This window comes from Trachemys scripta, chromosome 11, assembly GCF_013100865.1.
Source record: "Trachemys scripta elegans isolate TJP31775 chromosome 11, CAS_Tse_1.0, whole genome shotgun sequence".
NCBI lineage: Eukaryota > Metazoa > Chordata > Testudines > Emydidae > Trachemys > Trachemys scripta.
This window is the reverse complement of record NC_048308.1, coordinates 71,567,267-71,582,597: the sequence shown is the minus strand read 5'-3', so window position 1 is coordinate 71,582,597 and position 15,331 is coordinate 71,567,267. Positions and strand designations below refer to the sequence as shown.

The 15,331-nt window shown below is 43.3% G+C and overlaps 1 protein-coding gene across 4 annotated transcripts in view; it reads right to left on the bottom strand.

The window, feature by feature from the left end:
• HDAC4 (histone deacetylase 4) overlaps positions 1-15,331 on the bottom strand; it is a 192,495-nt gene that overhangs the window by 90,787 nt on the left and 86,377 nt on the right. For 2 of the 4 annotated variants that reach the window (XM_034785241.1, XM_034785242.1), the window contains exons 7-9: positions 10,215-10,331; positions 9,930-10,128; positions 4,231-4,454 (exon numbers count right to left, since the gene is read on the bottom strand). In XM_034785241.1, the coding sequence (XP_034641132.1) occupies positions 4,231-4,454; positions 9,930-10,128; positions 10,215-10,331 (540 nt within the window). Of the gene's footprint in view, positions 1-4,230; positions 4,470-9,929; positions 10,129-10,214; positions 10,332-15,331 lie in introns of all 4 variants that reach the window. The other 2 variants (XM_034785240.1, XM_034785239.1) reach the window with 1 other exon arrangement.

Sequence of the window (15,331 nt, the reverse complement as noted above, 5' to 3'; positions counted from 1 at the left end):
CAGAACCCTGGTACTCGAGGGAATTCTGCACCAAAAAATTAAAAAAATTTAAATTCTGCATATTTTATTTGTTCAAAATAGCACAGTAACACCATAAAAATATAATCATACCATTTTCAATTATTTTGGTAATTTATTTCAAAATACTCATCAGCAAATAATTGAAAATGGTGTGATTATATTGTCTTATTTTGACAAATAAAATATGCAGAATTTTTAAATACTGTGCGCAAAATTTTTAATTTTTTGGCACAGAATTCTTTCAAGGGTAGCATATGCATAAGGTGGGTGAATTAAAATTGCACAGTGAACTTTATTTCTGGCATTTCCTACCTTCTGAATGTTTGACTTTGCAACCTTAATGTTCTTTTAATGTACGTTTATATGTGTAATTTCCTAAGTTTAAAAAAAACCCTGAAAAAACAAATTCCATCATATTGACACCTCCAGGTGTCACCAGCAGGGTTGGAACCTTTAGATCCACCACAAAGACCTCTGCCACTTGAGCTAATGGGGTAACTGATAGCAGCGCTAGGCTCTCATCCAATATGTGGATCAGCACAAGTGGGGGATCAGACAGGCAATTTGCCAGTGGGCTTCAGATATTTGCTGATGGTGAAGGAATAGTAAGATTAAGGAATCCATTCTAGGCTCTGGAAGGGAGTGAGCTCTAGTGGGTACAGATTCTTCTGCCCATCTCCCTCCCAGCTAGCCCTTATCCCAATTCTGTCTCTTTCCCACCCCTGGCTCTTTCTCCCAGTCCCATTTTCCTTGCCCACCCAGACCAAGTTTCCACCCCACCTGCTTCTCAACCTAGTTCCAGTCTCCATGCCTGGCCAATCCTAGATCCTTCCTCCGGGCTTCTTGTCTGAACTGTCTCCCCCACCCATCCCATATCAGCTCCACGCACCAAGCCTACCCACTCCTTATCCCAGTCAACCCCTTCCCTGGCTCCTTGTCCTAGTCTCTTTGATGAGACCATTCCAGTTCTCCCACACACCACGAGCTCCTTGTCAGATATGTTTGCCTTCCCCTGCACACTGGTTTCTAGTCCTAGTCTCTTTGTCTAGCCAGTCACAGTCTCCTCACAGCTCCTCATTCGAGCTCAGTCCCAACAGGCTCCTAGTCCATCCTCTGCCCTTGTGTGTCTCATCAGCTGTTTACAGATTTCTCGCCCAATCAGTCTCCAACTCCTTATCCAGCAAGTCTACTTTCTCCCTGACACCCCTTCAGGCCCAGTCTCACCAGACTTCTTGCCTTAAGCTATTCTTTTCCCTTTCCCCAGCCCAGCTTTTGTCTCCTCTGCATTTCCTGCTCCTCTCTGCTTGGACACCCCAGGGGTTCACTGAGATCACAGCAGAGACAGGCTCTCAGTTCCAGCGCTCAGCACCACCCTGGTTCTGAGCAGTCATTACAGGGAGAGCATGGTTTTGCCCCTGTATCTCTAGAATGGAGCATTCACAGTCATTCTGTGGGGCAGACGGAAGCATTGCTTCACCATATGTAGGAGCTGTGAGGAGATGGTGCATGCTCAGCTGCTCTGTGGGGATAGCACATGTTCAGTCAGCGCTAGGAGCTGTGAGGGATGGCATGTCCTCAGCTGGGATGGCACATGCATAGGCCGGTCATCACTAGGAGCTGTGAGAACTCATTCTGTGAGGACTGAAACTTTGGAGATTTGAGCAACTAAACTCTAGGGATGGCAAAAGGCACGTCCGTGCACAGAAGCCACCTTGCATTCAAATTTCAAGTCCCTGCTCCAAAGAATGGGGAGGACTAGAAATTTTAAAAAATTCTGGCAACAATTTCTTTTAACATCGGCAACACATGTTTTTCCCCCCAGCCTTGTTCTCAGAAAAGTTTGAACTATTTTGGCAGAAATTTTCCAAAAAATTCAGCCTGAGGCAGACATCTGACATGGAAAATTTAAAAGCAAATGGTAAAAGTTTGGCAAAACCACAAGCAACTGAAAACAGAGTGCCATGAGCCCTGCCTATGATTAAAAGACAATAATCCATTACGTGATTTTTAGTTATGCTGCTATGCTACACAGAAGGACCCTAAAATATCTGAACGTTCTGAGAATAATTTTTCCATGTACGCATTTGGATGTTATCCCAGGGATAAAACTGCCACACGCACAATATGTTAAAGCATTTTAACTCATTACTTTAACAAGTAAAACAAATGGAAATTGTCCTCATTCAGCTATTTTTTTCCCCTCTCCCTTTTTCCATGGACATGACACATCACAATTTTAACTAGGTCTGAGTTCAGGCTACTGAAAGAGGCATCAGTCTGCACAATATCACACACACACTTCAAACTCCTGGGAGGTCTAAATGAAAGCCTCAATGAGTTCAGTAGGTACGTCACAGTGAAGTCTTTGGACACTTACACGTTTTGGCAAGGGAAGTCTTAAAAAACTAAACAAACAAGCCACTGAAGTGCAATTTACTTACTAACAAAGAAACTGAACCTACTGCCTGCTTCCAGCAATCCTGATTTTGAACTTCACTACACAAAGCATGTTTAGAGTGAGGTAAGGGAAATCTCCATAGCAACAGCAGCTCCACACCACATCAGTATGCTAGCCTGAATGAAGTCCAGGGCTGGCACATGCATAGCGTAGTGGCAAATATCCAGAAGTACAAGATTGACGTCAGTAGCTTGTGTAATCATCCCAACTTAGCTTTATTCTATAAACAAAGTGTTTGGGGGCTTTTCTTTCTTTAAATTGTGACTCTCTCTTTTACTGGAAAGATTTTATATGGGCCACCACTCAAGCAGGCTAATCCAGCTTCTAGTAGTTATATTTTCTCATATAACTGGAACAGTGAAAATATTTGGAGAAATGTCCACCCGAAATGGAACCACAGCACTCTGAAAAGCAAACTGGCAGTCTGAGTTTTCTTTCAGAATCTGTCAGTGTAGGGGGATTTTTTAAGAAACCACAACTGGGGCTCCTTGAGAATTTTTTTTTTTTTTTTAATACTAGTACAAGTATGCTGATTAGAACAGAACTAAACAGAATTAAACATTTCTGATCTATCCCCCAGTCGGAGCAGCTTTCTTTTTATTGTAATGACTAACAGCTGACTTTACCTTCCAAAGAAGTGGGGCAGATTAGCAGCTGGGGTAAACTGCCATAGCTCCAGTTACACCAGCTGCGATCTTCCCCCATGTGTTTAAAGGACAAGTTTTAAATTCAGATTCTATCCTCACTTATGCAAACCATTTTGTCTTTGAAGAAACATACCTGCACAACAAGTTGAAATAACCTCTTCTTTGCTACAGATAATCTATCTCTACACCATAATCTATTTGACCTGCAAAGCGAATGCAATATTTGTGTACTGATGAACAGCTTTGTACAACACGGGTATACTTATCTGCTGTTCTCCAGGTGCTTCATGGAAAGTGCTATAATACTTAAAACACAGATTGCACTTTCCAGCTTCAAAGCACTTTATAACTATTAACTAATTAATACTCACAAAGCCTCTTTGGGCTAGGAGAAGTCCCCATTTTCAGATGTGGAAATGGAGGCAGAGAAGATAAAATGATGTGTCCAACGGCATAGGCGGGGGGTGGGGGGTGCTGGCATTGGAGCTGAGAATGGAAGTCAGGAATTCCTGGCTCCCATTCAAGTGCTCTGTCCCATTACTCTCTCTCAGAAGATTATCCTGGTGAGCAAACTTTAAATAAATCTGAACATCCTCTTGAGTAGAAACACCCCTTCCCCAATTAATTTTTAGTTTATCATCAATGGACTCTTTTACTTTACTTTTATTTTATTACACCGCTTTACACTACACTCTTTCTCCTCCTTCAAGCAAAATATATGTACAATATATCCATTTCCCCCTACATTCCTTGAGAGCATTGTATGCTCTCCTCTCTAAAACTGGATAAGATGCTGATGTGGAAGGCACCATAAAGAGTTTTGAAAATATGATTGGAAAACCAGTAGCTTAAATTGTACTTCCTTTCCCAGCATCTGCATCAGAGGTATCATTTCTTACCTAGATGATGATATGAATAAACCACCGTATGTAACCCAATATATTTCACAAAATTATGAAAAAGAGATCTAAGGATGAAAAGCAATTGATTATATTGTTAGAGGCCATACATATTACAGTGAGAGAAACCATTAACTAGGAACGTTAGCTAAAGGCTGCATTAAAATTGCATGAGCAAGTAAGCATTTACAATCAGTGTGCCTACCTTGTTAATGTGAAGTTGCTGTTGCTGGAATTGCTGTTTGTGTTTCTCCAGGAACTGTTGATGCTGTTGCTGGATCACTAACTGCTGGAGGGCCTGGGCATTCTGGGGAAGGGGAGCAGACTGCGTGCGCCCCAGGGGGCGGTGTTGCCGGAGTTTGTGTATTGAGGGGGAGACCCGATCTGCACCAACCAGAGACTGTGCATGGAGGGGCAGTGGCCCCAAGCCTGAAAGATACCAGTCTGAAGATAATATGGAGGAAAAAACAGCAGAGAAGAAAAAAGGAAGAAAGGAAGGGAGAAAATGGCTATTGAGTACTTCAATGGTGACAATAATAGACATATTGTTAAAACCAACCACCTTGTCATATTTGCAGCTGAAGTATCATCCCTTAAAAAGTAAACAAGAAGAGAAAGTAAACAGTTACCGTTAGAAAAAAGAATGTTTGAAATACTCCTGTGATATATGTATACATTTTAGCGCTTCCAGGGAATTTATAGCAGGTCTGGGAATTAACAGTGAGATCTGAAGTCTTTTATCTCTAGATTGCTGTTTGGGTTAAGATCATGTTGCTGGAATCTACAAGGAGTTAAAATCTGATAGTTGAACTATGTGAAACAACAGTTTTAAGCTTAGTTCCAAGTGAAAAAGTGTCATCACAATACATCACAACTGGTATCCTCACTCTTTTGGGCCCTCTGAGTAGAAACACTAGGGATAGAAGAGGCATAGAGATGGAACTACCTTCTCACCCCAGATCAGGGTTACACACACTGGGGAAGCTTGCATTGCCACTGCTGTGCTGTACCTACTCTATAGAATAAACTGGAGATGACAACTTCCGGTATGGTAAACCCAGCACTTTCCAGAGCATTAAATACAATGGTTGCCCTGTCAATCTAGCCAATTCTGCCTCTGATAAATAAATATGGTCACCTCAGTATTTTGTATACTTGGAACATGGAATGCAGTGAATATTGAATTAACATTATATAGTTAACTAAGGCAAACATTTTAAGATTGACCACTGTATATTTTAGGAGGTGGGGAAGATGTTTAAAATACATATTTATAGTTTTTAGTTTAAACTAATATTTAGCGGTAATAGTGCTGTTGAAATTAATGCCAGGATTTCCTTGTAAATATTATTTAAGGTTATATAAAAATCTTTGAATTCATCAGCATTTTGGACAGCTTCATGCTATTCTGCATTACTTATGGACTTACAGTTGCTAAATCATTCCCCTGAAGCATTTCAAGAATATGAGAACTATAAAAATCTAGTACCATTACTGCAGTTAGGACAAAAAAGTGAATTACTATGGGGCAGGCTGGCATGGCTAAACATGTACAGGGATTTCCATTGTCATGCCATGTATTCATACACACCTTCATGAAATAGTCACCTTTTTGTGTGGAAACGTTCACACTTGGTTTTTGCCCAACAGGGAATGTTTTTGGAAGATATTAGCAAAATTCTTTCAGTTATTTTCTTATGAGAAGGGAAGAATATACACACATTTATACTGTAAAATATCTAAGGACACTTGTTAAAAAACTACATCAAAAACAGCCTAAGTATAAAACTTGAAATAAACAGTCTGAACAGAGGACCAATGCCTTTGTTTTGCTTTATTTTAAATGCTGCTGCTTTTGATGCAATACCAACATAACCATTTGAAAACTGAATACTGAGCATGGGCAGTAGAAAAATGTAGACACAGCTCCTAGGGGCACAAAGAATGCCCTTAACATAGTACATCATCACAGTGCCTGGACTCCATCAGCCCATCCTTCACTCTTTCCCCTGTGCTTACTGCTTGCTCTGGCCTCTTCTTCACTCCTCTCCCTCACCGATCTCTCACTCCCAGACTCAGCAGAGGGCCTCACTGGAGAACACTCTACTGCTAACTCCCTTTGTCTTTTAGATCAGTGGTTTCAATGAGTGGTCCCCCCTCTAAGATTTTCAGGAGGATTCAAACCTCCATTCGGAAGTTTTTAGGGGTCCGCAAATGGAAAAAGGTTGAAAACCACTGTTTTAAATCAAGGACGATCCAGGCTTAAAAAGTCATGCCGATGAGAGCTGCAGCAGTATGGCATGGGGACAGAGGCGCTTAAGTTGGGTAAGTCACAGGCTATGTAGGACTTTATAAGGAAAACACTACACTGTAAATCCCACTCGAAATCTAACAGGCACTGGTGTCCTGCACTGCCAGTGACCAACACAGAGCAGGCTGCTGCCTCTGGCACCAACTGATGCTTCTGGGTCCGCTTGCCTGTGCGGAGAGAAGAACGTGATCCCCCTAATGACTCAGAGGGATTCTGCTCCTTCTGCTACCTGGAAGGGATTGCAGGGAGCATAGTCTTAGAGTCATGTGCAGACACAGCAGGCCTGGCAGCCAGTCTGAAAGGGGCTTTGGAAGCTTTTGCAAACTCAGTTTTGGCTTGCTGGGTATTGCGGTGCTGCTCCTGAACAATGGCTGAGAAGGAATGCTGTGATCTTTGGTGACCTCTTTGTTGCTGTGGAGAGGAGAGGAAGAGTGTGGCTGGGAGAAGGGGGGAGATCTAACAGCTTCAAAGAAAACCCTGTCCACCACATTGGAGACTTTCCCCCCAGTTCCAAAGGGGAACAATTTATTTCGCTATACTCTGGTAGAGCACAGGACAGACTTTTCTTCTAGCCAAGATGATGGGTCATTTTTGAATGGTGGTCAGGCCACCAGCAAAGAAGAGAGTCATAGCAGCACTTCAGAAAAACTGAACAAAACTAAAATCCAGCAAAAATTGGAGCCAATTGATTAAAAATGCCTTGAGTCCAAACTGCAGCAAAGTTAAGGAACTCTGGAGGGAGAAATGAGAGGGTTCCCTTTCCTCCTACTCTGTAGCTGATGGTGTCCTATCTCCTGCAGAATTCTGGGAACTGAACAGATTGGACAGCTGATCAGTGGAAACAGCTCAGCCTGCCCCAAGAGCAGCAAGGTCTATTGAAGGCCCATTGTTACAATCGACACACCTGCCTGGGAAAAAGAATTGCCAAGCACTTAGAACCAAAACCTCCTGCTGAGCTGCTCAAGACAGAGAAGGGGCTGGGGAAAGGATATGCGGAAAAGGAGAAAACATTAACGCCAAAATAGGAAATCACCTGTTTGTTCTACACAGGTAGAATATCAAGGACATACCAATATAGCAACAGTACATTCTAATTTAGAATTCTGTGTTCCGATGTTGATCATCATAAAAAAGTACATTAAGCTTCATAAAACATGTATACATTACTAAATCTCATTAAATTGATTCCCTCCGAAGCACTAGGCAAATCACTCGGCTGGTCTACACTGCGGGGTGGGGGCGGGGTGTCGATGTAAGATACGCAACTTCAGCTACGGGAATAGCATAGCTGAAGTCGACGTATCTTATTTCGACTTACCTCCTGTCCTCACAGCGCGGGATCGACGGCCGCGGCTCCCCCGTCGACTCCGCTACCGCTGCTCGCCCTGGTGGAGTTCTGGAGTCAACGGGCGCGCGTTCAGGGATCAATATATCGCGTCGGTGCCAATGGTGCACTCGATGGTGCCGGGGCTGCAGACGCCGAACCCAGTGTTGGCGCCGCCAACAGTATGATGGGAGGAACCGTCGATGGAGTCGGTGCCGATCCCCTTGTCTGCGCTGACAAAGACGGTGGCCCCGTCGCCATCATCGGTGCCTGCGCCATAGTTAACTTCGACAATGGTGCTGGCATGGAAATCTGGCGTGTCAGCAGTGCCGAGGTTGGTGCCGAATCTGGTACCACTGTCAGAGGCGTTGATGTGTGGGCAGGCGCCGAGGGAAGCTGCGTAGCTAATGGTGGGATGAAGGTGGCTGAGGCTACAGAAGACACCGTGGAACGGTGACATTGGGTCCCTCCCTGGCCTTGGTGAAAGGCCCAGGGGGCCCAGAAGGGCCAATGTGGTGGATTCTGCCACTGCGGAGGCCACGCCTGGGGCTCCCTCCTGTCTCTCCCAAACCTCGATCTACAGCTCCTACTTCTCCTGGAGCGATAGGAGTCGGACTCTGACTCCGAGGTCTCCGAGACTGAAGACCACAGAGGTGCCAAGCCTCGGTACCTCAAGAGTCGAGAGCTCGAGGAGCAGGTAGGCTCTGTGTCTGAGTGGGCCAGTGCTGAGGGACATGGAGAGGGGGAGAGCTTGGACATCATAGCTGGCTTCCCTCTTGACTGCTCCGGGGAGTGAGGTGGGTCCACTGGAACCGGAGGTTCTTCCCTCCTTGGGGGTGAAAACGGTGCCGTAAGCTGCAGGAGGTCCCGGGCGGCTTGATAAGCCTTCAGCGTCGACGGGAGCTGGAGCTGCTGTGTAGGGACCGGCGACCGTGGGGGCCCCGGACTCAACTGCCTCGCCTGGCCAGGAGGGGACGCGGCCCCAGTAGGGGATCCGGAGCTGTGGCCTGCCTGGAGTCTCACTTCTCTGGATTTAGCTGGAGGTGAGTGACTGTCTGGCTTCTTTTTCTTCTGAGGCACCAGTGAGTGGGATCGGTGCCTGCTCTCAACCAGGCCTTGTGAGGTGTCATGTCGGTGCCGAGCGTCCCGGGACGAGTCCTTTCTCAGTGCTGAGCTTGACAACGGTGCCGAGGCACTCTGCGTCGAAGACGACGCGTTAGGAGCTGGGTCTACTGAGCCCAGGTCGGAGTTGGGGCATAGAGCTGTCTCCATGAGGATCACCTTAAGACGCTCTTCCCTTTCTTTAAGAGTTCTAGGGCGAAACTCATGGCAGATCTTACAGCCATCATTTTGGTGATCCTCCCCTAGGCACCATAAACACGAGGTGTGTGGATCGCTGCTTGGTTTGCGCTTTGCGCAGGCCACACAGTTTTTAAAACCCAGGGAGGCGGAATGGGGGGAAACCCCCAACAACTCTATACTAAGAACTCTAATACTAATAACGGATACTAAGGTGATCATATACAGGTAACTATAGAACGCGCTTGCTAAGCAAGGGCTATGGGAAGTTCCAGCCAACCATCACTGGCGGTAAGAAGGAACTGAGGGGGTGGCGGATCGGCAGGGCTCTATATTGAGCGCCATGAAGGGACGACCTAGGGGGCGCCCAGGCCGACCCAACGGATGCTGCTAGGGGGGAAATCTTCTGGCCACTGTGCACATGCACACACCTGATTGGAATGGACATGAACAACACCTCTCGAAGAAGAAGAATTATTATTAGACAGACTGCTTTTCATATTACATTTTAAAATGAAAACACCTGCTTTTGGTTTTGTAAAAAGGACAGCAGCTATGCAGTAACTGTAAATACTAAACACAGTAAATTAAAAAAAAAAAAAAAAATTCCCTAAGAAAATACCTTCTCACTGTTCCTTTGATCAAACTGGGTAAGGTTCTACTATTAAAATACTAAGATTTATATTTACAATGATATTTATAAACTAGTTTATCTTAATCCTGCCAAAATGATAAATGCTGTTAGCCTCCTCCCACCTTTTACAGATGTGTAATATGGTCAATCACAGCCTTTTCCAACGTTGTAGGTGCCCATGACATCAACAATACATGCTCCATGTCATAAACATATATAATTTCAGAGATAACTGGTATTCCCTTATTCCTTTCATGAAATTGAAATGGATTGTACCACTCTCCCAGTTAGGAGCTGCATATCTTAGCCTTTGCACACAAGCTTTGGTATGCTCACCTGTGACTAAGGGAGTTTGTGCAGTTGGTTGTTCCAGTAAGACCATGTGCTGCAGAAGAGAGTTGTGTGAAGTTCCCCCATCCCTTTCCAAAGTCGTAGAGCTCAAGTAAGGAGTGAGATGGGTGCCAGGAAATAAGGAAAGCCGCTGTTGTAGGGTTGGAATAGCAAGTCTCTCGGCATCCTGCTGTCCTGATCCCCCCTGCAAATATACAACTGGTAAAGTATTCAGCTTATGAATGAGTCAATGCAACCACAATCCCAAAGACAATATTAAACATCACTTACATTGGCGGGTCCAGTTGCAGGCAGTCCTAACGTTATGTTGGGCAAGGAAGGAGATGTGTAGAGAGGAAGCTGTGTTACTGAGCCTTCACGATTTGCTAGTCTGTGAGCCAGGCTGGTCTGGAAATTGAATTAAGAAAACTGTGACAATCAGATAATGTAAAGAGAATAGACAGGAGCTACATTTATAGTCTGCCTAATTCATGAATCATCTTGAGTATAAAGCACACCAGAAAAAGGAATGAGAAAGAAAAATAAAAGGCAAATAACTTCACTTCTGATACCAAAAGATTCCGAACGTAGGGGCTAATCTGTGCCCAGTACCCAGTCCAAGTAGATGGGATAGGCACTGGGTGGATTCACTTGTGGATGTGTAATCCTCCCACAAAGGTAACAGAGCTATGAAGAGAGTAACGGTAACGGTCGGTCTATGAAGAAAGCCTCCATGGCTCATTCGTCCCTTAAAGTACATGGCTAAAAAAGGTGGTTTTAACAAATTTTACGTTACACAGGATGGATGTTCTCGTCACCAGGCCAAAGACAGTATGAAATGCATTAGTCACCATCAAGTTGTTGTTTAAAAACAAGGTAAAGCTCCATTAAAGAGCCTGGATGTTCCTCTTAGGTGGATATTTCTTGATTTTCAGGGAAGGTATGTGAAATTAACTGGGAGGATTACGTTATAGCCAGCTAATGTGGCACCACGGAAGTGTAAAAGTCATTTTTAATTTCACAGCAGTGAGTGCTTACAAATATGGACTCAAATATTTATTGTAAATATTAACTGTAGTTACTGAAAAGTGTCTGAAGCCCTGATTAGAAAATAGTTTATTTTGATGGTACTGAATTATGGAGTGGACATTGTTTTCAATCCTGGGAGTTTAAACAAAAATAAAAAAAGACATTTTATATAACATTTCTCATGCAGTGACAGTTTTTAACTCTGATGCTTAGAAAAATGGGTATATAATGGGTACAATAGTATTTCATCATTCTACAGATCGATACATGTCAGCATGGCCATGAAGGGATTTTAATTTTATGGAGTGTTAGAGGTTGTTACCTCATATTACGCCTGATTCTATAGCACCAAAGTCAATTGGAACTTGCAATTGACTTCAAAGGGTGCAGGATTAGGCCAATTTTGGATGATGAAAAGAAAGCTAGTTATCTTTGAACTCCATTGAAGAAACTCACACTGAATTTTGCAAGATAAAGCAATGCTGTTGCAATCCACAAAGGGAAGAGCACGTGCTTAACATTTACTATTGAAAAGCAAGTATTCTATATACAAATATTCACTGAAGAAAAATGAAGAGCAAAACTGGAATTGCTGAATACGGTAACATTAAAGTTATTCCTGTGAGACAGGATCATAGACAAGTGTAGCAATGATACCTTTACAAGATTACATTTGCCATCTTTACAGCCAAAGACTCTGCATTTCCAAATAAATGGTTTAATTTGACATTAGTCAGTTATTCATTCCCTTTACTGTCCTACCATTTATTCACATGATACAGTAGTAAAGTCATCTAGTTCTCATATATGCTCAAGCTAAGTTCAATTTGCCAGTGAGGTTCTTTCCATTTCTAAAGTCTCCTCCTGTGTATTTGCAATCTTGTCAACCATAAATTATTAAAAACCTGTTCTATCACAAAGGTCTTGTCATCGCTGATTTCTCTGTAGTTGTTAAATATTTCCACTGGCACACACACTAACACCAAGGTAAAATGGTAAAGAACTTGTTTGTGTTTCCATTCACTTATTTGCCAGGGTGATTTTGAACACTTCTTTAGCAATGTTGCTTTAAAGCTTAAACATAATGTATGTTACAGCACCACATGCTGAAAATAAGGTATATACTGTAGGTGAGGTACTGAAATCTTTTCCTGACTTTTACGGGGTACTGATCTTATAAAAGTAACAAAATTACATCAATTTCCACTTTAAACAGTCGAATCCCCATTTAGTTGTGCCTCAAATAGTCTCAGGGGGTTTATTTGTATTATGCACAACTGAATGAAAAAACACAACAGCTTGAAACTAATTGCGCACACAAAATTTCAGTTCCATTATCATCATCTTAAATATACTGAATCTGTCTATGAATTGTACATAAATGCTGTGGAAATGCAGAGAAGAGCACAAACCCAGCATCTACAGTTTTTGTCTAATCAGGCAGCACCTTTTATAGCTGTATATGAAATAAAATGTCAGTGAATGTCAAATAGCCTTGCATAGGTGGAAAAACATTGTTAAATTTAACACAATATTTAAAAAATAAATGCTATTTATCCACTGTGAACAGAATGGAGCTGTATGCTTTCTACACTTGAGGCAAGTATTTTAATTTAAATAATATAAAAATGATCAGTTTTCCCATTTGGTATGGGTCGAGAGGTGAATCTCTGATCAACTGATGGGCAAATATACACATTTCTCATTTAAAATCAAACACTCAGGTTAATGTGAAACTAACTGCTCAGAAATTGTTGATTATTTACAATATACAAAGTGGAAATGGGTCTGATTTACCAGAGACAGTCTATCATTTGGGATATTACAGAAATTGGAGTCCAGTGTGTGCATTACATTGACCTTTTACAAGACATGTGGAAGCAAGCACTAATCAGGTAATAATATTTCCTGATGTATACAACAGCCTTCATTTGAAAGGAAATATCTGCATTTAAAATGCTGTCTTAATTAACTGTATTTGGATAGCTGCTGACAAATGCATGCAGAAAAGTTTGGAGGAATGGCTCTGTTACCATCATGAAATATCCAATGCTTACAGAAAAGAATTGGTAATGAAGGGCATGACCAGTTTTTGGCAGATGGGAGTGTTGAGGATAGGGAAGATTTAACAGAATAAACTCTAAAATCTGTTGACAGCAGGAGAGTTAGTGCAATAGGTTATCAAAAATTATTTGCCATCCATTAGTGGGTTGTGAGGCTTCCTGTGGACTGTGACCTCAAAGATCTAGTGGACTGAATCTTCATATCATACCTACTTTTAAAATCACTACAACACCATAGTTTACAGACTATATTCTTGCTCTCTTCTATAAAATCATAGAACAGGTGAAAAAATTCTGGGTGCAATTTTCAGAGAAACAGCAGAAGAAAATGTTTTACTTTTCACATAGGTTGTTTTGGGAGGCTACATTAAAGCATTTCAATTTAAATTAATTCATAGATCACAGTGGACTTCTTCTCACATGCACCTGGACTAAGGTGTAGAAAAAATGAATAGAAAAATGTTATTTACCTTTTACACAATACAAAAACCAGGGATCATTTGATGAAATTAAATAGTCAGAAGGTTTAATGCAAACAAGAGAAAGTACTTTTTCACACAAAATAGAATTAACCTGTGGAACTCATTGCCATGGGATGTTGTGAAGGACAAAAGCATAATGGGGTTCAAAAAAGAACTAGGTACATTCATGAAAGATAGGTCCATCAATGGCTATTAGCCAAAATGGTTAGGGATGCAACCCTATGCTCAGCACGACCCTAAGCTTGTGATTGCCAGAAGGCAGGAGTGTAAGACAGGGTGGATTACTCCATAATTACCCTGTTCTTTACACTCCTCCTGAGGCTCTGGTACAGGCCACTGTCAGACAGGATACTGGGCAAGAAAGATCATGGTCTGACCCAGAATGGGAGCTCTTGTGTTTTTATGAAACAGACACTGTAGTAAAACTGTGAAAGGGGTGGGGAAAGAGACAAGTATCTTTCATATGTCTGGAGAACTGTTTTGGCAATGGACACACTTTACATGTCTGGCATCACTCATGACTCAGTCTTAAAAGTATGATTTCACTGCTTTACAAGAGGCAATAGGTAGTCACTGAAAGTGGCTATCAAATGCTTGCAACAACAGCATGTGTATCTAAAATATTTTTTGTGCAGAAGTTACTAAGGACTGGAATTAAAGCCTTGGTGAAATAATACATTCATTTGTAAAAATCAAAGTTATTTGGAGAGAGTGTTGCCTTTGCATAGCCACACTCATGGGATGAGCCCTCCCACAACACTGATTTTGGGGAAGCTGTGCCCTTTGGAATGGTACAAACTTTCCTGTGCAGCACTGAATATTTGTAGCTGAAGTTATGAGTCTCTCAATAGTCCCCAATTAAATCTGCTAAACCCCAGATGCAATGAAAGCAGAACGCTGAGGGGAAGGAGGACTGGCTGTAGTGACAAGTCATTGTTATTACTTTCACTCCTGGGAGCAGTGTAGAGTGAACAAGTGAAGAGTATGCCTCTACTAGCCAAAGGGCTACAAGGACACATGAGCCCAGAATCCAGCAGTGATTCAACCACTGATACTTGTGAGTGTGACTTTTGCTATCAGAGGTGAAACCTGACAGAGAAGGGCAGCTGGATTCTATTCTGGTTCACGTATCAACAGAATTGGTAGCTCAATTCCATTTGGGAGGAGATCAAATCATCCGTCAGTTATACTAGAGCAATCTCACTGAACAAAGTCAGGAGCAACTGAAACGAGGGTTTGGTCGTGGAAATGCATACAGTATGTAACCCTAAGTAGGGTTACCATTCGTCCGGATTTACCCGGACATGTCCTCCTTTTTGTGTTAAAAATAGCGTCCAGGGGGGAATTTGTAAATCACTCAAAATGTCCAGGATTCCCCCCCATGCAGAGCGAGGCGCGGCTGGGAGGGCTGCAGGAAAGTCAGCCTCTCGCATGGGGCTCTGGCAGCCAGAGCCCTTCCTCCGCAGCTTGCCGGGCTGGACTCCGGAGCAGCTGTAGAGCTCCTCCTCCCCGTCCCTCCCCCCCTGCATTCTGAGCCGGCCGGCCTGCCGGGCCGTTTGCATCGGGCCTCAGCAGCTCCTCCTCCCCTGCAACCCCGCGCCCCGCTCCGGCAGCACTGTGCGGGGGCAGGGACCGGGTTGTGTGTTGCGCTGGGGAGCGCAGCCACATGTCCGGCTCCGCACAGAGCCCAACACCCTGTTCTGAGCGGCGGGGTAAGGGGGCCAGGGGGCAGGAGAAGGGGCAGGGAGGTTCTGAAGGGGGCAGTCAAGAGACGGGGGAGGGGTCGGGAGTTCGAGGGGGGGGCTTTTTGGGGGGGGGGTGGAGAAGGGTTTGG